At 35.5% G+C, this 25963-nt stretch overlaps 1 protein-coding gene across 1 annotated transcript in view; it reads left to right on the plus strand.

Annotated features, from left to right (window-relative positions):
- The window catches only part of LOC150097879 (uncharacterized), a 365709-nt gene that overhangs the window by 198819 nt on the left and 140927 nt on the right, over positions 1–25963 (plus strand). Inside the window, exon 13 of the mRNA XM_090406619.1 lies at positions 8307–8448. Coding sequence (XP_090262745.1) covers positions 8307–8448 — 142 coding nt within the window. The remainder of the gene's footprint in view (positions 1–8306; positions 8449–25963) is intronic.

A 25963-nucleotide genomic window follows, 5' to 3' on the forward strand; every position in this document is an offset into this window, starting at 1 on the left:
CCGTCTACATATTTTCTTTTACTTGCAACATATCGAAAAACTGTTTGGGATTCTCTTTAGCCTGCATGGCTAATGTTCTTTCATTATCCACTTTTGCTTTTCTTACCACACTCTGGCCTGCGCTTTATACCGTTCATGTGCCTGCCGATCACCTTTCTACTTAAATTCCCTCCACAGTTGTTTCTTTTTTTGCAGCTCAAGCTTAATGGTGTGTTTTACATGCCATGGCACTGAACTAATCAAACTCCTAAGCTTGTCATACTTACCAGCCCGATAATTCCACATGTACCCTGTTTTAATTGTTAATTCCACACCTTTAGCCACCTCCCAAGTTAAGACCCTATGATCACTCACCAATTGGTGGCAACGTGGTCATATTCGTTACAGCCAAATTCTCAGATGTAATTACTAGGCACTCTCTGACCCCTAGTATTTTCCATTACATGCTGTCGCAGATAGTTATCCCTTAATAACCCACATAAAATCCAATTCCTTCTTCCCATGCGTCCTCTCCTCCTTCCAATCAATGTTACCATAGTTGAAATCTCCCTTAATAATTACCCTCCTTCCACTCATTTCTTCTATTTGCTTATGCATTCTATCTCCACCATCTATTCCATCACCTGGTCTATAGCAGCACCCAATTGTATATTTTTTTCTGTTAGCCTCAATCTCACACCAAATAGCCTCAAATTTGCTCTTTTCTCTATCCTGCAGTTCAACTTCTATCTATTCTCCTTGGCTGCAACTCATCAGCTATCATCAATAACACTCCTCCTCTTATTTTATTTTACCTGTCACTCCTGAACACACTATATCCCTCACATTCAATCCCACTTGCTATATCATCTTCTGTCAGCCATGTTTCACTAATGCCAATAACCTGTGGCCTGGAAGTGCCAACCAAGGCCAAAAATTCTTCTTGTTCCTAATACTTCTGGCATTTGTATACATGAATTGCAGAAGCCTTATACTAACTATCCCATTCTGATTTGTTGTCCTTCGTACTCGCTCTGGCATATTATACACATTCATACACTCAACTGTCTCCCTAAAGTCTTCATATCTACCCCCCCCTCCTTAATAACTCTAGTTTCCCTGATTCTGCACGTCCACTTCAACTCTAGACACATCATTACATTTCCATTATGCACAGAACTGAAAATGTCATTCTTTCCTCTCAAAGGAAGTCCTCTACGACCAATGATTTTATAACTGCAACTACTCGTTTTAACACCGCCTTCCAGTACTTAATTTCTTCTTCCAGTTGCTGAGTTATTTGTAAGTCAATTCTCCCTGCAAGATTTTCTCTTTGTTTCAGAACTGTCAGGCAGCTCATATGACTAGTTGCTTTCTTGTGTTAACTCACTCGTGCTTCTGCATTTTTCCAGTCATTAAATCCACTGATAAAGTGACTGTCATCAGCTCCCCCTCCACCAAAAAGGCGATAAGGCTCACAAAAGATCTTTCTGGTACTAGGAGAGTAAACAAGAAAATCTCTTATTATTTTTTACCATTAATCAGATTCCTCTCAATGAGTTTCTTAGAAACATGTTTTACTTTGTCAGGATAAGCTCTGTGTGATTTGGAAAGATCACTGTCTAAATTTTGTGGAAACCCATTAACTGCGATATACTCACATGTTACGTTATTTAGAATCCACTCAGCTGGGTCATTACTCACTATCACCTGTGCTGCCAAATTGTTGGGATTTGTTGTAGGCATGTCATTTGAAACAGATTCAGTTTCCATCTCCTCAACCACTTCTTGTTCTTTTTCCAAATCACAATTACTATTAGCAGATACAGACGCAAAAAAAACTGTCCAGTTTTCTTGTCTTTGATACTACTTCGTTAATTTTCACTTCCTTTTCTTTTCTCCTCTTCTTATATTCACTACCACTAAGTTGCTTTCTACCATCACTCATGGTTTAAAATTTAAATAGCAATTTAAAACATACAGGAAGTATTGGAATGATTTACACAATTTATAACTTTTTAAAAGCAAAACAATAAATCAGTATTACCTCCACTCTGATGACAACATATGACAAGGTCACTGAAAACTCTAAAAATAAATTCAGATTTAGCACGTCTTAACTGCCACAAAGGTATCAGGATACTACACTAAAGAGTTGAAGGAAGGGCAACAATTAACAATCTTAATTTGAATTCGAAATAATAAAGAAGGAAAAGTTGTTACAGTTAGTAAGAATAATACCGGCACAAAATTAATTAGCATCAATCTCTCCCGACCGCGATCCTCATTGCCTTTGTGTCAAATTACCGACAACAATACAGTAGCTTTCTGTGCACGTGTCTCAGTCTGTATAGTTATGAAGAATCTAATTACATGCCAATATGCTTGCAGACTAAACTTACAATGAGAAAAAGAAAAATATTTCTCTACTTGCAAGTAGATGTGGCATATAAGGAACATGTTATTGATTACAAAAATGAGAGCCTGGAAATTTCCACCACCCCTCAAAATTTGCCACTCTAGGCCCGGGCCTATACCTAAATATGCCACTAGTAGTAGTGCTACAATCATAGGTCTCAACTCTAACTGGATTCAAGTCATCTGATATCATTAGCAGCACTGTCCCCTCTTCTCCTATCCTCTTTATTCTTCCTGAAAATAGTGTACCCTTTATACTTGATTCCAGTTAGTATGTCTGATTCTGATAGCCAGTTCTCACTAATGCCTACAATCTGAGGTCCCAACATATTGACTAGGGCAACAAACTCTACCCCTTTGTTTCTGATACTCCTAGCATTCGTGTACAGACATAATAATCTACCTGCATGTTCTTTTGTATAATCTTGTCTGCAGTTATCAACACTATCCTATCTTTCAGACATTTTTTTCAAAATTAAATGAACTAAATCTCCCCCTTCAGGGAAATTCTTTAACTGTTTGATGCCTACGACAAAATGAAGGCATTCGATAATTTGCACCTTTTCCAACATTGGAATCCGTTTTAGTTGAAAATGATCTTTTTGTTGATTCCGAATTTCTGGAAAGGGTTTGTGACCACCTCAAAACTCTGAAACAGAATTTTGAAACGTATTTTCCAAATAACTTTTATAAGAAATTTCTGTGGGTTCAAGATCTATTTCAGGCTTATAGTCACAGAATATGACCTTTCGTTATCGAAAAAAGAACAGTTAATTGAGCTTTCAAGCGACAGTGGGCTTAAAATGCAATTCTCTGAACTTGGTTTTGCTCAATTCTGGATCTTGCCTTCAGTGAGAAGTGAATTTCCCAAATTATCTGAAGAAGCATTGAAAATTGTCATGCAGTTTTCTACAACCTTTCTTTGTGAGAAAGGATTCTCATCACTCCTTCAAATAAAAACAAAATACAGAAATCGTCTTAGTGTGTGTGCGTGTGCCGATCTTCGACTGAAATTGGTCAATATTGAGCCAGATATCCAGCAACTTTGCAAAGGCTGAGAAGCTGAACCATCTCATATATCATATTATTTATTTGGACTACAGTTTCCAATTATTCTCGTTACTGGTTTTTGAATTAATCCATTTCCAAAATCAGACAAAATCGGAGATGAAGCAAAAGTTACGCAAAGTGACTTTATGATGAGGCTCAGCTCTGCTGTCGAGGATGATAGCTGCCAGCCGAGCACACCAAATCCGTCGCATGCAGACAACATCCGTATGGTCATGGATTGTATAGAAACACACATCACAACATAATGAATACAAGCAGCGCACAGGACGATATAAATAAAACCACCACATGATTAATGAATCTGCCAAATTTACGATGACCACTGTTGTGCCTCTGGATAAAACAGGACTGATATAATTAAAACCACCATCATAACACGATTAGTACAAATCACAAGTGTACGGTATATATCATGCATGCTGTCGCTGGCGGGAAAATGTGCCCGACCACCTGGATGGCACTTTGCGACTGATATCGTGGGTTGGACTGGTTATAAATATCGTGAAGGATCTCGCATAACAGGATGTCTTAAATTTTTTTTTGCTGGTCATGGAAAACTTGTCAGAGATATAAGGCGATTCGTATCGCCTGGAAGTGTGTGTGTGTGTGTGTGTGTGTGTGTGTGTGTGTGTGTGTGTGTGGATGGAGGGATGGCGGGGCATTAATGGCTTTGGGATGTTCTGAGTCAAATTTTTCGGTATATGCAGGTGATGGTTTGGACAGGACAAGGGATGTCATCCATGATGGAATCCATGGATGTGAAGTTTGTATTGAGTATTATGATGAATGGAGTAAGATAAGAACAACATTTTTCCCTCGTCTCACAATGCACTTAGTGAATGGAACAGTTTACATGTTGCAGGTTGAATTAGAAAAGGCACGAAGATAAAAGTTATTGTGGGATGGGCAGATGAATGGGGATAACATAAAAAATGTAAAAGTTGTTGTGGGTACATGAATGGGAATTAAATATAAACGTCGTCGTGAGCAGATGAATGAAGGTATCAGTGAGATGGCACTGACATTCCCCATTCATTTGTCCATGGTACCACCGCCACTAAAAATGTTGTTGTGGAGTAAGCTTAATGAGTGTGGGCAGATGAATGGGAATGACATATAAAATATAAAATTTGCTGTGGGCAGATGAATGGGTGTATCAGTGGGACAGTGTTAGCATACCCATTAATTTGCCTGCAGCAAATCGGAAACTGACACCTTTACTTGTTTAATAAAAATTAAAACTTTGTTCAGTGATGATACATTTTAATTGTTTACTTCCAACTTAATTATGTTTCCATATGTATTCAAAACACATGCTTTTAGATTTATTATGTTATAAAAGGAACAGTTTTTCCAAAATGTTGGTAATCCCCATATACATTTAAAAAAAAATTACATAGTGGTCCGTAGAATTGCTTTAGGCATTTTACTGGTCCTTGGGCTTAGAAAGGTTCAGAACCACTGCATTAGCCAAACTAATTTGCTTAAACATTTCCTGCTCATCACCAGTTATATTCCCTGATTTCTAGCAACATCCCACTGAATGCCTTATAGACATCTATTTCATACCATATATTTTCAAAGCCATTAGTGTTATTTCCACTGTGATTCTTCATCCTGAGAAGGCACAAGTCATCTCTTATCATAAGTAACACTCCACCACCACATTTATCCTCACTATCCTGACAAAATATGCTATATCCTTCCATTTCCATTCCTGTTAAAACATCCTCAGTTAACAAAGTTTCACTGATATCAACAACCTTTGGTGAGACCAAGTCATTCAATTTTACAAAAACTCATTATCTTTATTTGTAATGCTAGGTCCCATATTATGATCAGAATATAGATCTTGCTTGACAGATTGAAGAGAAGTTTGAAGCAGGTCTTCATTTCACTAGTGCTACTATCTCCCTTCATGGTGTATGGTGCAATGAGAGTTACAAAGACTTTACTTCTATAGGCATTACTTTGGCAGACATTAAGTTCCTATTGCTTTGATCTTTGCAGGGGGGTGGGGGCAGGACACTGGTGGCTTGACATTGTCACCAACAAATGACTACTAGAATACCTCATACTGGCTTGGGATAGATCTTCATGTATTTTGGCTTTGGCCTTTCTGGCCTATTGGGGCCAAGGCATTGCTCTGGTAGACCATAGTATGTAGCACTGCATTTCAGTGTGAAGATTTATAAAATAAAATGTAATGCTCTTAGCATTTGTGTACAGAAAAACCAGCATTGCTAGTATTCTTATAGTTGAGGTTGTAGCTTTGCAAGAGGACCTAAATAGACTGTCTGAATGGACAAGTGTTTAAAACCATACACTTTGCTAGTTAAATGTAGCAAGTGTAAGGTTTTAAATGGGAAGCAAAAATGGGATTCGGAGTATAGGATTGGGGAAGGGATATTTAGAGGCATGAAGGGGATGAAAGATCTGAGGGTGATGGTGGATAGGGACTTGAAATTTCTTGGACATTTTCCTAAAATTGTGAGGATAACAGCAGATTATGGGAACGATGCAGAGAACACTGACATGTAGAAGTAAGGATATTTTGATTATTAAGTAAGGATATTATACACATAAACTCCTACCACCACCCAACACAAAAACTAGGCATCATCAACACTCTAAAAAACAGGGCTCTGAAGATTTGCTCCAGTGAACAGGCACTGAAAGATGAATTTAAAGTTATCAACAATACTTTTCTGATAACTTTAAACAAAGACAAGCCAGACTACAATAAAACTATAACCATTCCTTACATTAAAGGGATATCAGATAAAATAAACAGAATACTACAAAAATACAACCTCTCAAAGTCACCTTTAAACCTCCTGCAAAATTATAAAGCTTACTCAACTCATCCAAAGACCCACTTCCTCCGCTCGCTGGAGTATACCGTATTTATTGCACCTGTAACATACCATATATAGGAGAAACAGGACACACAATTCCTATCAGACAAAAAGAACATAAATGACACATTAATAATTATGGTGAAGCTGGCCTTTCTGATCATGCCTTGAACACCTTACATAGAATTGACTGGAAAAGCACTAGTTGTCTACATCACACCAAAACATGGTATAAACGCAAATTTAAGGAAGCCTGTGAGATTATTACCAATCACCCCAATCTGAACAGTAATGATAGTCTAAAAATCCCAAACATATGGAAGATATATATTTAACCCACAGAACCTTCCTCTCTAAGAGCAGCTATAAACCGGACTGTAGAAAATCCAGGATTCTAAATCAAAAATAACAATTGTAATGCTAAAAATAGGACATCATTGTTACTGAAAGAAAGCTATCTGTAAAAAAGAATGTTATTCATGGTATCATAAATAGAATTTAGCTTGATGTAGTTTATAAATAATTTTTTTTATTTTTATAAAATAATAATAATAATAATAAAAATAATAATTTTTATTATTATTTTTTTTTCAGTAGAGGTCATTGATCATAAGTAGAATAACTTGTGATCAATTCATTGTTTCTTTAGCTTACTGTATGTAATGTAACCTAGCTTGTCCTGTATATTTGTATGTGCTCCAGATGATGATCTTAATATGAAAGATCAAAACGTCAGGATATTAAAGAGTTATTTATAACACGGTTGTCAAGTCCATAATTTCTAAAATGAATTTAAATATTTTTTAAATGCATCCCATGCAATGCTGATCTTCTTGCCATCTAGCAATTGATATGATGGGACAGAACGTAGTATACTTCTTAGTTGGCCATAATTTCCGGCTTTTTAGTTCAGCATTTAACTTTTTCGAAATGGAACATCCATAAAATTAGCCACACAGAATGTCAGTTCTGCATGGTCACTTGTCACAAAATAGAGACAGAATACTCATGTCATTAACTAAAACCCCATCTGACATTATTATCAGATCAGATACTGTTTGACCTTAAGTTCTTTCTCTCACATGATACTTGAGGAAGTTGTCTCACAGCAGTTCAATAAATTCAGTTTCATTCTTCTTATGAGATTTCACCATTACTCATTCATTGTTCAGATAATTAAAATCATCCGTGATGATTACTTGTTATTCAATCAATTTTTATAGATTTATTTGAACACACACTGGGGAAAAAAAAAACATTAGCAGTGCTCTAAAGATTTGGAATCATTTTCTATTTTTTTATTTATTATTATTATGTGACACCTCCAAGGAGTCCAAAAACTCATTCTTTTTATTCTTATTATATGATTATTATTATGATGATGATCCAAGCTTCCATGGAGTCAAAAAGACTTGTGGGAGGTCCCTCCTAGAAAACACAGTCTATCATACCATTCTTTGAACTCATTGACAATAGAATGACAACTCTTTTATCTCTTCAGCATCCTTCACAGTATTGCAGCAGTCCTCTGGGTTACCTTCATCATCTTTGCAATATGCTCCCTGAAATTTCAGGTTTCTATCAATTATTTCCCCCAGATCTCTTACCTCCCCTACAACCTGCTCCTCAATTTCACATCTGGTTATACTATTTGTATATCTAAGCTTTTTTTTTTAAATAAATTTTATTTCATTTATTTGATACTTGCAGATATTTGTAGTATTACTGTAGTACACTTCTGATTTTCAGACACATACTTAAATTTATTAATTGTGATTATGACTTATCATTTATGTTGCACATAAAATTTAATTAGTTTTGAATTTATGAATGCTAGATCCTCTTCTCCTCACTTATTTTGAGGATCTTGCATTTATATAGCAATGCAAAACAGTATATTGCCTTTTTAAAAAAATGTTTTAATTTTAATGCATTATTAAAAATATTTTTTTAAAAAATTCCTGTACACATTTTTTTCAGGTTATCTGTGAAAAAAATTTATTGAATCAAGAAATAACAGAATGTAATGCATTACTAAATTCTCTCGGGGAAGAAAAGGTTGCATTTGAGATGAGGCTTATTGAACTAGAAGAACAAAAAGAAGGTTATCATCATCAAACTAGTAATTTTCATATATATATATATGTGTGTGTGTGTGTGTGTGTGTGGGTGAGTGGGTATACATAGTCTTGTCATAATTACTGTTACAACTTTCACACAGCCCCACAGAATATAGCAAACTAGGTTTCATTAGTGGCATAGTGCACAACCAAGCATTAGCCTGTTTATCAGTAGAGAGAGAGAGAGAGTTGTCTAACTGTATGAGTTAATATGCAGTGGAGAGATTATGAGAATTGTGTAGCTGTAATAGCACTTCACAAGGTTGGAATGCAGCCACCTTTTATTTTCAATATGATAACGCTCAGGGATTAGTAGGATGTTTATGCATCAGACTATTAACCATTATAATGATACAGAAGACATATCTGTCATGTGTATCATTATAAAGAATAGGCCGACTACATTGTTAGGATGCAACAGCTTGTAAGGGCTGTGAAGGCATACCTCTGCCCTAATCCTGTGAGAATGCAGAAAGTGATGCCACCGGAGATGAATGTTTCACCAAGAACAATGTCACATATACTACTGATGACCTGGGGGGTGAGAGCCTAGTGTCACTACATTGGACACTTCCTAACACTACGACTTATGCAGCAGCAGCAGGTGATAAAATCAAAGGCACTTCTCTGGTAGTACACAAACAACAGACACAGAGATATCCTCTTCACAGATAAGATTTTCACCATTGAAGAGTCATTTAACTGCCAGAATGATCAAGTACATGCCCTGGATGGTTACACGCCATGTGTCATAACATCCAGAATTCAGAGTCATCACCCTGCATCATTGATGGTTTGGTGGTAGTGGTAGTGGGGAGTGATGTATCAGGGGATATTTGAGTTGCATTTCTGTGAATAAAGGGTCAAAACCTTTGCCAGAGTGTATCAAGACACCATGCTGAAACCTGTGATTATGACCATGAACATCTTATTTCACAATAGGCAATAGACCTTCCAACAGGACTCATCCCCTGCACACAAGGTGAGGACCACACAACAGTGGTTGGAGACAAATGCACCCAATCACATATCACACTCTGATTGGCCGTCTGGAAGTCCTGATCTCAATCCGTTGGACTTCAAATTGTGGTTGGAGCTTGAGAGAGTAGCTTGCAAGAAACAACACCCCTGCATTACCAGCCTTAAGGTGGATTTGGAGCAATCAGTGGCAGTGCTTCCATTGGATGTTGTGCTTGCCATTATTGATATGTGACTTCACAGACTTCAGGCATTTGTGAAGCCAAAGGGGGAGAGGGACATTTCGAACATAAAGTGCTGCTATATGCATATTATACATGGTTTGTATGTGCTTAAAGCTGTAAATGATTTACAGGTTTCATTAAAGGTTTATGCACTGTTCAAGTTGTAACAGTATTTATGACTAGCCTAGGTATATGTCCTTTTTCCTTTCATGTTATGCTTGGTAATACTGTCACAGCCAAATATTAATGCTTATGACAATGTAATCTTATCTGAATTGTCTGCTATGTCTATAAATTGGGTGCATTCTATAGGCTAGTTAGCTTCATTGCTGGATGAAAAAACCCAAGTTTCCAGGAGTTAAAACTTGCTACTTCTATATGAAACTTACCTTCACTTGAAAAGTCTCGATGAAGGTCCTTTGCATCCTAGATGGGATTCAAACCTCTTTCCAACTGAAGGGCATCGTCGATACTGAATGAGCTATGGATTATTAATCCATAGCTCATTCAGTATCGAAAGAGCTATGGATTATTAATCCATAGCTCTTTCGCATTATTAATTATATATATTGATATTTGTGTGTGTGTATGCACACACAGAGGGGGGGGGGGGAGTCTGAAAAGTTTTGATAAACACTGAGAACAAAAAATGATGTTAAAGCAACTGATATAACCACAAGAAAGAACATACAAGAATATAAGAACATAAGTTACCTTCATAATTCTGCTACTAGTATGTTCTTTCTTGTGGTTATAGCAGTTGCTTTAATATCATGTGTTCTAGGTTTTTGTATGAGAACTTCCCAAACCTACATCGCATATTTAATGTATGTATACATATACATACCCACGTCTTTAAACATTACTTAACCAGTATTTAATTATGAAATTAAACATCATCAGTGTTTAATTTCAAACAAAAAAACAAAATTTGAATCCAAGAGATTACAATTACATGCTGTAATAACAGTGAAGAATCCTTTTAGAAGCATCTGCATGTATACTAGTTTTAAAACTCGTAACATTATTAGGATCTTAAAAGAGAGAGAGATGAGAAAGGAACATATTTAATGAATTGTAAATCACAATTTCCCAGATTTTAGGAATAGATAATCCATCACTGCAGTTGAAGTTGAAATTTGGTTGATGTGATATTTTTTCTGCACTTTCTCTGAACAAGTATTTATTAAACTGGTAAGATAAGTTACTGGAGCTTGAATCTTTGAAGCTGACAGGTTTGAAACTCCCAGTAAGCTGAAATTTCTTAAGAACCTTTGTGGCTGTTCTGAGTTACCTTTTATATATGGAATGGAAATTCCACGAATAACATCTGGATTTGAAAGTTGTAGAAAGAACATTTATGTTTTGTTTTTTTTTAACTATTTTTGGAGTGTTTCTTGAGTTCAAATTTTGAAGATTCATATACAAGAAACCCTCACATTAATGCGATTGAGTGAAATTAATACTATTTTCTGATTTAAGCAACTGATTAATCAGTTAACGTGATTTTTTTTTATGTTATACGAAATTTTACATTATGCAATTTTTTGTCGCCAAAAAATAATGCAATGATTATGCAAGACCTGGGATACAATGAGTCTACAGTTTGGACTATATTAAATAAAAGCAAAGAATACAAAGGACAAGGAAAAGTTGCTACTGCTTCTTTAAGCATGCAGATCAATCACCCGAAATAGAAGCCATTTAATGATCAAGAAGGAGCGTCTTCTATCATTCTGGATTGAGGATTATAACCAAAAAAGAATACCTCTTAGTACAGGCAAAAGCTCTCTATATTTTTACTTCAATGAAAGAGACCAAATTTCAAGAGGAATGTGAAAACCTTACTGCGAGTTTAGGATGGTTTGACTGTTTTAAAAATCAAACTGGATTGCATAACATAAGAATAACTGGGGAAATCTGTTAGTGCTGATAAAGATTCTGCAGCCAAGTTTTGTGAAGAATTGCAAAGGATAATTCAGGAGGGTGATTATGGCGATTGGCAAATATTCAATGTCGATGAAACTGGTCAACGATGCGTATACCAACAAAAACTTTCCTAGCTAAAACTGAAGTATCTCAACCAGGATGCAAAGTATCTGAAGATCATCTTACGCTTTTATTAGGAGGCAATGCAAAAGGCGACTTTAAACTGAAGCGTATCGTAGTTTTTCGTGCTAAAAATTCAAGATCTAACATTTTGAAGAAATCAGCACAATTGGAAAAGAACTTGGATTTAATGAACTGGATAATGAAGATGTGAGAAACTTGCTCGATTCCCATTCAGAACAGTTAAGTGAGAATGATCACCTTCAACTAGAAGAACAGCATGCAATATGAAGAAGGAGATGATAAGAAGTGCAAACAAGAAGAGAATGTTACTACTAAGAAACTAACTGCAAAAGAACTTGACCTAGTTTTCAATCACATTGAGTATGGTAAGGAAATTTTGTTTAATGCTGATCCTGATATGGAACAAAGCTTCGAAGTCTGCCGAAATCTTGATGAAGGGATCCAGCTATCCCAATTTAATTTTTTTGTAAAAAAAAAGTAGCTCAATCAAATGTTTAGACATTAAATAAAAATTTAAGCAATTGATTTTTATTAACTTTGATGATTTTATCCTTTGATATAGCTTATACTGTAATTTTTTTTACAAATTTATGCGAAGTGATGGATGAATTATAATTATTCCTATTCAATTGTTATCATCCTCCTGACAAACCTGGACCAAATCTTTCCAACCTATCCCATCTCATTGAAGAAAACTCCATTATCTTCGGAGACACAAATAGCAAACACCTGTTATGGGGTTCTGAGGAAATAAACCCAAGAGGAGAAAATCTGAGTAATTTCTTAGATGAAACAGGACTAATAACTGTCAACAGTGGAGAACCTACTTATCTGTCTCATTCTTATGGTACAAAAGATACTCTAGATATCACTGCGGTGTCTCCAGATCTTCATGACAAAGCTGTTTGGCCTGTTTTGGAACCAGTAGGAAGCAACCATACTCCAATATTAATCAATAGGAACCCAAAAAAGAAAATATCATTGGAACTTCCAGAAGTCAAATTGGGAGAAATACAAGGATGAAGTAAGTAAAATGCTGAAAGATCACACATACCATGATGACTTAGACAAAGACAATGTAACTTAGAAGAATGCTATCCTAAATGCAGCAAAGAAAAGTATCCCAAAGGGCTATAGGAGAAAAGTTATTTCAAACTACACAAAGGTTCACCAGGAACTTGCCAGTAAAATAACTAAACGAAATGAATTATTTAATATCTTAAAAATTGAAAGCTCTCCAGAAACCAGGATTGAGTACAACAAGATAAATGCTGAAATTAAACAAAAATATAATATATTACAAAGAACTAGGTGGCAAGAATTTTGCCACGACTTAAATCCAAACACTTCAGATACCAAACTTTGGAAACTGACTGCTAATTTACAAAGAGACCTACCAAAGGCAAGTGAGACTAACACGCTAAAAGATCCAGATGGAAATATCAAAATTGGAGATAGGGAGATCGTAAATACCTTGGCCTTTCATTTTCAAAATATAAGCAAACTAGAGATGAATACTAGGAAAGACCATCAAATATCAAAACAGGCTCGACAGCAGAAAAATGCTGCAAACTCCCCAAAATATCAAAACAAACTATTCTGGAATCTATTTACAATCTCTGAATTGGGAGATGCCTTGGAGAGACTAGATATAAATAAATCATGTGGACCAGATAACATACAAGGAATTATGATCAAACATCTTCCTTCCCTAGCCCTAGATTGGCTACTTCGCCTATACTACTTAGCCTAAAACAAGGAAAAGTTCCGAAAGACTGGAAGACAGCCACAATCATACCAATCTTAAAGCCTAACAAACCACAATACCAACCAGGAAGTTATAGACCAATTTCACTGACTTCAATTCCAGGCAAATTAATGGAAAAAAAACGATACTCCAACTTTGAATTACTATCTAAACAAAAATAGTATACTACCACATTTTCAGGCTGCCTTTAGAAGAAATCACTCAACAACTGATCAACTTTTCTACTTAACCCAGACAATTCAAGATAACTTCCAGACCAAACCTACCAAATCCACCATTGCAGTTTTTATAGATTTTAGCAATGCCTTTGACAAGGTGTGGAGGCAGAAACTCTTTTCCAAACTTTGTGATATTGGAATAGAAGGGAAAGTTCTTAACTGGATCTATGACTTTCTAAGAAATAGAACAATTCGAGTTAGAATAAATAATACCTTTTCTAAGAAAGTGAAAATAATACAGGGACTCCCTCAAGGTAGCATTTTGAGCCCACTCCTTTTTTCCATCTACTTAAATGACTTAGATAAAAATATAAATAAAAAAACAAAGATAGCTATGTTTGCTGATGATTTGGTCCTATTCACAGCTCACAACAACCTAGAAACAACAGAAGGTCACTTAAACAAAGCCATTGAAAGTTTAGCTACATACTGTGAAAATCAAAATTAACCCTACTAAATCAGAAATCTGTGTTTTTACTATTAATAACCACCTCAGAAAGTGGAGACCAAAGATTAAGCTAAACAGTCAACTAATTACGATGAAAAGCCAAAACAGCTATTTTTTTTTCTGGCGAGGTTGATATAAGTTAAGGGGATAAAAATCCCTTATTGTTTTTCAGCCAGTAAGCGAAACTAAGATCGAAAACTACGATCTGTAACGTTTCATGCCGACGAACTGTCAGCGTATCCAAGCGTAAGTGACCACTTGGTAGTGCCACACCACAGCAACTCGTTGCAAAGGTGGAGCAAGCTCCCTCACCGTTCTTGATATTTTTTTCATAATGTAAAACACACAGCTCTTAAGAGATGTAGTACTGTTTTACATTATGAGGAGAGGTCACTACCCAGACCGGTTTCAACCTTTTTTGAGGTCTCATCAGTGAGTAGCTAGACCTAGAATATCAGAGTTTAAGTGAAGAAAACTTACATACTTTTGCTACGAGTTGCCGTGGTGTGGCACTACCAAGTGGTCACTTACGCTTGGATACGCTGACAGTTCGTCGGCATGAAACGTTACAGATCGTAGTTTTCGATCTTAGTTTCGCTTACTGGCTGAAAAACAATAAGGGATTTTTATCCCCTTAACTTATATCAACCTCGCCAGAAAAAAATAGCCGTTTTGGCTTTTCATCTTAGTTATACTATGTTATAATATAATATAGTGACACACCCTTCGGTCAATCGTATAGCAAAAGTATGTAAGTTTTCTTCACTTAAACTCTGATATTCTAGGTCTAGCTACTCACTGATGAGACCTCAAAAAAGGTTGAAACCGGTCTGGGTAGTGACCTCTCCTCATAATGTAAAACAGTACTACATCTCTTAAGAGCTGTGTGTTTTACATTATGAGAAAATATCAAGAACAGTGAGGGAACTTGCTCCACCTTTGCAACGAGTTGCCGTGGTGTGGCACTACCAAGTGGTCACTTACGCTTGGATACGCTGACAGTTCGTCGGCATGAAATGTTACAGATCATAGTTTTCGATCTTAGTTTCGCTTACTGGCTGAAAAACAATAAGGGATTTTTATCCCCTTAACTTAAGTCAACTAATTACATTTAATGAAAACCCCAAATACCTTGGAGTTACTCTGGATCCATTGCTAAGCTTCAATAAACATATCAACAATGTTGCAGTCAGAGCAAAAAGAAGACTAAATATCATGAAAAGTATCTCGGGTAAAGAGTGGGGAGCCAATGCTAACACCTTAAAAGTCGCATGTACCTCTATTATCTGTCCCATAATGGAATATTCTTTGCCTATCTGGATGCAAACATCACAAACCAGTTTAGACAAGCTTATAAACATTCAGAAAAATGCAGCTAAAATCATATGTGGACTAAGGAATACAACTCCTGGAAAAATAGCAGAATTTGAATCCAGCCTTGTTCCTTTAAAAATCAGGTGGCAAGAAAATCTTTCCAAATTTGAAGAAAAAAGAGCCAACATTGCACATCATAGAACAAGTGAACTTTTTAAAAACTGGAAAACAACAAACAGAATAAAGAAAAAATCAACAATGCATGAAATCATAGAAAATAAAATTCCCTTGGATTGTCCAAATAAAATAGCCGACTACCCAGCATTTCCTCCAAATCAAGACAGGAAAAATATAGTTATCAACTCTGAAATACGGAAACATGAGAAAAAAAGCCTAGAAAACCCTGAATTCTTGAGATCATTAGCCCTTTCAAAAATAATGGAATATGGACCTGACTGAATAAAGATCTTCACAGATGGCTCCAAAAATCCAAATGGTAATTCTGGGAGTGGCATACTCATCTGTGGCTCTCATAATATAGAACTAAAAACAACTAACAGTATTGGATGCAACTCATACCATGCAACTCATACCAAATATTGTAGTGCTATTAACATAGCACTACAATATTTGGACAAAAAAAACCCGAAGGAGTGTATATTTTTCACAGATTCCTTAGCAGCCCTTCAAGCTATTAAGAACTGCTACACTAGCCATCAAGAAATACTCAGAGACATAGCAAAAAACATAAACAAACTACATAAGGATTCCGAAATAATCTTCCAATGGATCCCATCCCATGTGGGATTGAAGGGAAATGAAACTGCAGATGAAATAGCAAAAATGGCTGCAACATCAAGTGATACCACAGATTTTGATCTTTTTGAAACCACCCAAAAAGAAAACATAAAAAGAACAATTCTTCAGGACATGACTCAACAGAAAATCTAAGAGCTACCATCAACTTCAAGTTTAGCAATGGCATAAAAGTCTTCCCCACCTGCAAAATCTGTAACATCGAGGAAGCATCACCAATGCATTTGCTAAACTGTATGAATATTTCCAAATGTGAACTCTATAACAACCCAGAAAAGGTGCTGTATAAAATACATGAACTTGACCTCTATGATCTGGTGTAATAATACCATGGGATAATTAAAAAAAAAAAAAAAAGATAAAAGTGTTATCTTTTTGAAGTTGAAACTTTTTTCTTCCAAACGTTCTAGAATAGTTTGTGGGAATTGGGGATAAAAGGGAACCTATTTGAAGAAATGTGATTGAGCTGCTCTCAAATTTCTCTGTAGCACTTGTTCAGAAGTGCATGATGTAAGCAAGATTAGCTCTCATTAACAAAGTGATAGAACTCATATTGGTGATGTGAGTTCTGTCACTTGGTTATGCAGTACTCATCAACATAATGTAGAAGTTTGTTGTTCACTGACTCTAGAAAAGATTATAGGTAGGAATAATAGGTTAAAATTTCTGATGATCTTTAAAGGTACCTATGGCATGATTATAAATAATAAATTGCATGATAACCACAGTAATTAACTTTAATTAAATGAAAGTATAGATATTTCTTACTGAAAATAACAGTATATCATCAGTGTATAGAAACAAGCAATCAAAGGAACTGGATTACAAAGTATACAGCATTCAGTGGTTTACCAGTTAAAAACTGTTGCTGTGTGCTAGAAATTATTATTAATTTAATTAATTAAATTAGTTTTTAATTGTAAACCACTGACTGCTGTATGTACTTTGTAATCTGGTTCCTTTTGATTGCTTGTTTCTACACACTGATGATGTATTATTATTTTCAGTACAAAATATCTGTACTTTCATTACATTAAAGTTAATTACTGTGGTTATTGTGTAATTTATTATTTATACTTTCTGATGATGTTTTTTATTTATTTTTTATTTTTAGATGCATTCATAAGTAAACAACATCCTTTTCATGTCTTTCTGTTCATCTTTATGAAATATTTCAAGAACAGATGAAAGCAATTTTTGTGAAATGTAATATATATTTAAGAGTGATTTAAAATTGTTGAAAATTTTACTTTTTATTAAAACTGATTTAGAATAGTTACCACCATATGTTTTTCACTGTACCAGTGAAGCAGATGCATCGGCACATAAGTCGAGTGACACTTATGTGCCGATGATTTTAATGATTCTCTTGGGATATTAATTGTGACCTTACATAATGTCACACACTTTGCTAATATGCTTGCCCTTTGTTTTTTGTATAGCTATTAATCCTTTGACTGTTAGGTTCCAGCTTCAGGTACTTTACTCCAAAGTTTTTTTTTTTTTTTTTTCGAATTTCAAGACTACTTGTTTAGGTATAAAAAGTATTTATTTATAATTTTTATACAAAAACTGTCAATGATTTATTAAAAAAAAGAATACTTAGCTAATAAATGACTTTTCTACATGCAACCATAACTATGATAACCTACATACAGTGACATTTCTTCAGAAGTTTTGAATAGTATGGTACATTTTGAAGAATGGTGAAGCACACACACAACCCTACTTGGCAATTTTGGGCATCGCATATGCTTTTCTTTGTGAACCTGCTTTCCTGAGGATGAATTCCCATTTTCTTCTTGGCTCTGCTTACTTTGCAGTAGGGGGGTATATTCTGGAAAGTGCCTTCCTTTCAGTCTGATTAGATTCCCTCCTTTAGTTGGTCTTCTGCCTTTCTTGTTAGCCCTCAGGATGTGGTAGGTTTCAATAATCTTGTCTATGACCTAAAAGCTATGTGATCAAGCTTACCACCTAATTTTTTGTGTATTACAAAAGCATTGTACACAGACATAAAAAAGATGTCTGAATATTTGTACATAGTATCTATCTCTGTTTGTTCCGGGTAGCAGGATAATATGAAAGTCTAAACGATCAACACTTCCATGATGTTGTTGTACTGTAATATCACAGCTGTTTTTTTTCCACTGTTCCTTTCCTTGTCTCTATTTCATTCCCATGGATGATGCTCAGCATAGTGACATCTTTCTTATCTTTCCATTTCAAGGCAACAATCTTCCCATGCTGAAAGACAAAATTTCTCCTTTATTCAACTTCTTCAATTTGAGTTCTTCAGGTAGTCTTTGCAATCCCATAAATATCAATTTTCTTGGTAACTAAGTTGTCTTTGAGCTCTGGACTGTTGAAATAATTATCTAAGGTAATGCAGTACCGTTTATTCAGCGGTGAAGATGCTAAGCAACATTAGGCAGTAAACTGCATACCTGAGTGTCTTTGCCTGTATAAATTATCAGTTCATATGCATAGCCACTAGACAATTCACAAAGTTCAAAGTGTTTCAAACTGAAGAGACAGCGCTTCAGTGGCATGCACTGTTTCCAACCAAGTCGGCCCTTGTATAAAATAAGGCTTTCATCAACACAAATATCTTGTTTTGGTGTATAAACTTCTTGGAACTTATTTTTGAGAGAGAGAAAAATAAAAAAAAAAAAAAAAAAAAAGCCTATTTCTTTAGCTTTGGATTGCGATAATCAGAATCCTTGTCAGCAAATCATAAAAATTTCATTATCAAGAAATACCTACATTCAGACATCACATCTTAAAAAAATGGTGTCTTGATCATCCTTTTTTTAAACCAATGCCATTTTATTTCTGATTTCTGAACTATGCCTTGAAGCAGTAATAATGCTAAAAACACCTTCATTTTGCTGCTCTCTGTGTTTTTCCAAGAAAAACTTTTGAGGGTTCTAGCAGCAATGAACTGCATAGTTTTGTTGCTCGTTTCCTGAAATAAATTTTCGTTATATCTTCATCACAATATAATTAAAACAGTTCCAATGAGCAATTGCTTATGGGTATATCTTGAAAAATACAAGGTGTTTCTGTAAAAGGAAAGTGAGGATGACATAAACATACCAATCCAGCCTGTATACGCACCATCTCCTAGCTTGGGAGAAACCACAACTGTCTTCATCACTATCAGAACTCTCCAATGAGATATTAACGTCGCAACCATCACTAAAAGAATTTTTCAAGATTTCTGCTGCAAATAACATGGCAGAAATCTTGCTCTTCTGCAAACCCAATGTCAAAGCCATGTTTTTTTACACCACGTGCATCCTTCAAACATGCTATTGTTTCTATAAAAGTAAACAAATTTTTTTTCTTACAGGGAACAATTGCTCTCCCTCTTTGTATAAACAAGAAAACTAAATCATAGATGCATCTAGTGCAGTTATAACAATTATAAAACAAGAAAGTTTACAGAAACATCCTCAGAGCATTAGCAACGCTACCAACAAATTATGGAAACATGCTGACTGCGTTAGTAATGCTAAAAAAATAATACCAACGAACATTTGTAACAGTCAAAGGGTTAGGTAACATCTGTATCTAATGACTATTAATAAGATTTACCTTACATTCCATATCCTTACTTCATCATAATCATTAATTTCTAGATATGTACCCTCAAGGGATAGGGATATTCAATCTACTATGACAGCACTACATGAATGATTTTACATTAATAATAATTGCCTATCAACAATTTTCCTCCAAATCAATCTATTATTTGTCAGCACTCCAATATTGTCATCCTGATTTACGCTCACACATAGACCTACACTTTTTACTGTGCAGGCATTCGGAATCGAATCCTACAGAATAGGTTACTCCTTATTCCTGGCGGTATCCTATGTCTGTAGAAGTGTGTATTCACAGAGCCAGTTTGCCTGCTTGTGAGAGGAAAAACCCCAGATAAACTGAGGAGAAAAACCCTGCGGTCCACTCCCAAGACCGGCTAACTTGGGAGTGGATCTTCTCACACAAGAAGCTTGTGTGAGAAGATCCTAAGCTCCTCACGTCAGCAATGGGAATCGAATGCAGGACACCCATTGTGAAGCACATAAGCCACTCGGCCAACCATGCAGACATATCTAACAATATTTTTTATTGTTTTTTTTTTATTATTATTCAATTATCTCAAGATCCCCTGCAGCATGGAATCAGAGACTCATCACAGGAGGTTCCTTTGTTATACACACAACTCATCATACTCATGACTCAAATACTTCCAAATTATCAGCAGAGACTACAAGCTCAGCAGTGTATTTCAATTATTCACAACTCTCCATGCAAAATCTGTTTCTTACTCCCTTGATCCCATTTTCCTTATATTCCTTCCAGGAATTACCACTTGTTCTCTCCCCCATTTCCCACCATTTTTATGAAAAAACCTCTTCAGCATTAATCCTATAACAATCCCTTACCAACTTGTACCTCTCCATCATATCACTCCCTCTTCCAACCTATCTACTAGACTGTAAATTGCATTAATCATTTTTCATACTCAGTATTCCATAGACCACCTTACTAAATTACCTCCTCACCTTTTCCAGTCTCTTCATCCTTTTGAAAACTAGGTGATCAAATCTGTGCACAATAATAGTCCATATGTGACCTAATCAAGTCATTATACAAGGGTGGTCTGAAAATTTTCTTGATCATCCATAGATGGCAACACTATCAGCAAGATTTTTTTTTTTTTCCTAAGTTGGTACATCTATCATAAGCATCCATGTGAAATTGCAAGTCATTCTATCAAGTAGTTTGTTTTATACAGCTGTCTGAAGTAAAAGTGTTGTCTGTATCCCTTGAAATGGATAAAATTGAGTATCGTGCAGTTATAAAATTCTTTGTAAAAGAAGGTTTAACAACAAAAGAAATTCATTTGAAGTTCATAAAAGTTTATGGGCACTCTTCTCCTTCATTTTCGACAATTAAGAAATGGGCTGCCAAGTTTAAACGTGGTTGTACCAGCCTTGAAGATGATCCACGTGAAGGACGTTCAAAAAGTGTAACAACACCAGAAATCATTGATCAAGTGCATGATATGTTATTGGATAACTGACAAGTCAAAGTGCATGAGATTTCTGAGACTATAGGCATTTCAAAAGAATGTGTAGGGTATTTTGCATGAAGAATTGCATATGAAAATGCTTTGCGCAAGATGGGTGCCGCGCTTGCTCACAGCAGATCAAAAACGCACTCGCATGAAAATCTCTGAATAGTGCTTGGAGCGTTTTAACAAGAATAAAACTGATTTTGTGTATCGATTTATTGCTATGGATGAGACTTGGATTAACCATAACACACCAGAATCCAAACAGTAGTCAAAATATGGTGTTGGTGTAGTTGTAGTTAGTGGGGGGAGAGAGAGAGAGAGAGCTGTAGAGTAGGTACCCTCCTTTATGAGTCTTTGGACTCCCTGGAGGTGTTATGTAATAATAATAATAGTAAACAGTGCACAGAAGCCGGTGGTTCAGCACCAAAAAAGACAAAGTCGGTTCCATCAGTAAGAAAGGTCATGGCATCGGTGTTTTGGGATGCTAAAGGCATTTTGTTTATTAATTATATTGAAAAGGGTAAAACAATAACTGGGTAATATTATTCCAATCTTTTAACCAGACTAGACGAAAAAATTCGTGAGAAAAGACCCGACTTGCAGAAGAAAAAAATCGTCTTTCATCAGGACAATGCACCTGCCCACAAAAGTGTTTTGGCAATGGGAAAATTAAGGGATCTGCACTATGAATTGTTGGAACATCCACCAAATTCCCTAGATTTGGCTCCTCTGACTTCTGTCTCTTCCCAAAACTAAAACGCTGGTCAGCATTTTTCTTTGAATCAAGAGGTGATTGCAGATGTAGAGGGGTACTTTGCAGATCTTACTGAGAACCACTACAGGGATGGGATAATGGTGCTGCAGCATCGATGGAATATGTATTAGTCTTGAGGGAGATTATGTTGAAAATTTAAAATAATTTTGAAATTATAAATTCATTTTTTTTCATTGTTAGGCAGAGAACTTTTCGGACCACTCTCATATGATGGAACCAGAATCTCCTTACTTCTATAAGTCAGTATCTTCTGCTTCACTGCCAGAATTTGTTATGTTTTACTCACAATTTTAGTGATGTATTCTCTAAATTTTAGATCCTTATCCTCCATCACCCCAAGAACTCTTGTTTTTCCTCCACCTCCAACAATATATCCTCACCAAGAGTAAATTCTGCATTCCATATTTATTTACCAAATTTTAAAACCTTACATTTTGCAAAATTGAACTGCTATCACCACTGTCATGCTTATTCATCCAGTCTATTCAAGCTGTCTTGTAAGCAACAAAGTGTTCTACTCCTCATAGTTCTTCCAACTTTGCATCAACAACTGAATATCCTCATTCAAATCTTCCCAAAAACATTAACATACTGGTTAAACAGCATTGGCCCTAAATCACACCCCTGAGTCACTAGTCACACCACTAGTAACTCTCCTATTCTGGGAAGCTGCTCCCTCATACAATCTGCTGATACCCAATCTCCAATTAAATGCACTAATCTAATATTCAGTTCCATTCGCTTTGGTTTGACTATCAACTTATCATGTGATAATCTATCAAAAGCCTTTGCAAAATTTAAGTATACCATTGTGTATCCATCTCCTTTCCACCTAACTTCTCATTCCATGCTACAGCTGTAAGCTGTCTCCTGAGTTTCTCATAATTGACAGCCTTGTAGTTTCACATATACCCTTTCTTCATTGAAGTCTTTGCATGGCAGGCAGCCACCTAGGTAATCACTTCATTGTCACTCACCAATTGGAAAGAGATTTGACGTCTCATTTCTAATGACATGACATCTCTGATGAGATGATCAAATCCAACACTTGTCAATCCTTACTTCAAATCCTCAGATGTGTGACCTCTGCCTCTGTTATATACTGTCTGGGGTAGTTATCTCTCACAAACTTAAGAAATTCATTTTCTTTAGTTCCATTTGCTATCTCATCATCATCCCAGTCTATATTGCCATAATTAAAATCACTCATAATGATTATCCTTTTCCTGTTTGCTAATTTGCTTATATATTTCATGGTCACTACCTTCTGCATTACCAGGTTTATGGTAACATCCAACGAAGTATTTCATTCTATTCACCTCTTTCTCACACCATACAGCCTCAAAACCACTTCTGCTATTTCCCACTTGCATTCTCTACCTTGCATGGACATAAACTCTTTTTCTATCATCAGTAACACTTCATCTCCCCCTTTTCCTCCTTCTGTCTTTATAAAAAACATCATACCCTTCCATTTCTATTCCTGTCAGGATGTTTCACTTATTCCAACAATTTTTGGGTGAACAAACTCAATCAATGCCACTATTTAATTTCTCTTATTTCTGATAATGCTATTGTTAATTTAAGGATGTTTATATCGCAAGGATATTATCATAATATTAATCCTACCATAGAGATGATGTCTGTTCAACAATTATTTTTAATTTATTTCCGAGTGTACCTGTATATTTATTTATTTGCACAAGGGTTCACTCTGATTGGTGCAATGACCTCCTTTTTTACTATTTCTTTCAGAATCCAAAGAATCACTGACTCAAGACCAAAATACAAAATAAAACACATTTAATATAACAAAAACAATATGTATACACTTCAAACAATATTACATAACTATAACTAACTACAGAATTAATTGGATCCAAGGCCTTTTCAAATAAACTTACACTTAAGACTAGACTAAACACTTTGTTTTCACAATGACAAAATGTTCATAGTCAGTTTCTCTCTCTGTTAAGGCCCTTTTCCGAAGATATGTGACGTTATTCTTCATTTTCACAGGATCCTTTTTCATCACTCATGTAGCACACATTACTTTTTCCTAACTCAATTCTGTCTCTTTTTAGTAGAAATAATAATTAGATCCGGCGTCCTTAAGACAGATGAAACTTCCTAATCAGAGTTTTCTCTAACATTCCTTTAGAACATGAATAGCAATTTCTTATTTTATTCATAATGCTTAATGACAGTCTTAACTCTTCCACTTTAAAGGAATGTGCAGTTCTACGATTCCCTTTTCAGAACTTACTATAAATATTTCAATTAGCGTTTCTTCCAATATTCCTTTTAAAACGCCTATAGCAATATTTCCCTTTTATTTATCAATACTTATTCCACTTTCAACTTAATAGTTCCACGATTCCTTTTTCGGAATATACTATTAATTTTCCTCCAACTGTCACATAAAAACTTAAGTTCCTCCTAATCTAAATATCTGCTGGCCTGTGTTCTAAATTCCTTCCAAACGCTATCTTGTTTATTTCTGTTACTCAGATACTGAACGCTTTCCTTGTCAGCTGTCAATCGCACATAAAACTTCTCTGCGAGCATGCGCACTCCTTGAAAATGGCAAGCGAGAAACTAAATACTGTATAATGGCTGACACAGTTGTTTCTGTTAGCGACAAGAGAATGTCTTCATAAAACACAAAAACTTAATATTTTAAACTACTATAAAAAATTTTAAAGTAATACAAATATCAAATCCAGTAAGTATGTAAATTTTTAACTGCTTTACATATCATTTTTGACAAAACAATTTCAATAACGGGCACATCACAAGTGCCGACAATGCGTGTTATGAAACTAAAACTAATAAACATTCTAACATAAACAATATGTAAAAATATTCAGAATTTTAAATTATGATTATTTTCACACTATCATTTGTATACCAACATAACAGCTCATTCCTGGGTCTATAACAAGTTTCACTGATGCCACTTTATTTGATATGACTTCTCCATACCTTGCTTGAGCCGTTTCTTTTTCTCCTTGTGCATCCCAATACCTGCATCAATACAAATGTTCTCCCTACATCCTAGGCTCGTTCTCTTCTTGTCTGCAGACATATTCACTTTCTCTTTGAACATCAACCTTTCTCGTGCTGTGTTCCCCTATCCCCCTCCCATTATACCTGTTTTCTTGTTTATCTTGCACACCTCTTTCCTCATTCTCTACACTCATGCTACTCACTTCTCCATTCATAAGCACCACTTCAATTTCTCCTTCCTTACTCTTCCACTCTTATACATTGCCTCTTGTTCAGATTCTTTCTCTGTACTCATTACTCCCTCTTCCAGTAACAGTCTCTCCAAATGATTCACACCAAAATCATTCAAATGAAGTCCATCACTCTTATCAGTTCAATTCTGCCTTCTTATTCATTCCACACATCAGCAAACTACCCTCCTTTCTCTTCACACATTTCCACCATCATTCATAATCCTTGCTCTCCACCTTATCACTGCCATAGCTGGGCAACACACTGACTACCTTTCCTATCACACTATTATATTTTATCCTTCTCAACAACTTCCTGATATCCAAACTTACATTCTTCTTGTTATTTTTCCCAGGCAAGTTATTTGTGTCTATTCTACTGCTACCAACTCTTTTACTCACTTACTCCTCATATCTAATGCTTCAATCACTCTATTCATTTTACCTCCTGGAAAACAAACCTTGTGCATCTTATTGTTGACCACACCTCTAATAATCGAATCCTCATACAATACCACTTTTGAGCCTTTCGTTATCTCTTTCATACCAACATCATTTATTCTCATCTTTTTGACTCT

This window comes from Typopeltis vanoorti, chromosome 16 (assembly GCF_054136105.1).
Source record: "Typopeltis vanoorti isolate ZY-2024b chromosome 16, IOZ_Tvanoo_1.0, whole genome shotgun sequence".
NCBI lineage: Eukaryota > Metazoa > Arthropoda > Arachnida > Uropygi > Thelyphonidae > Typopeltis > Typopeltis vanoorti.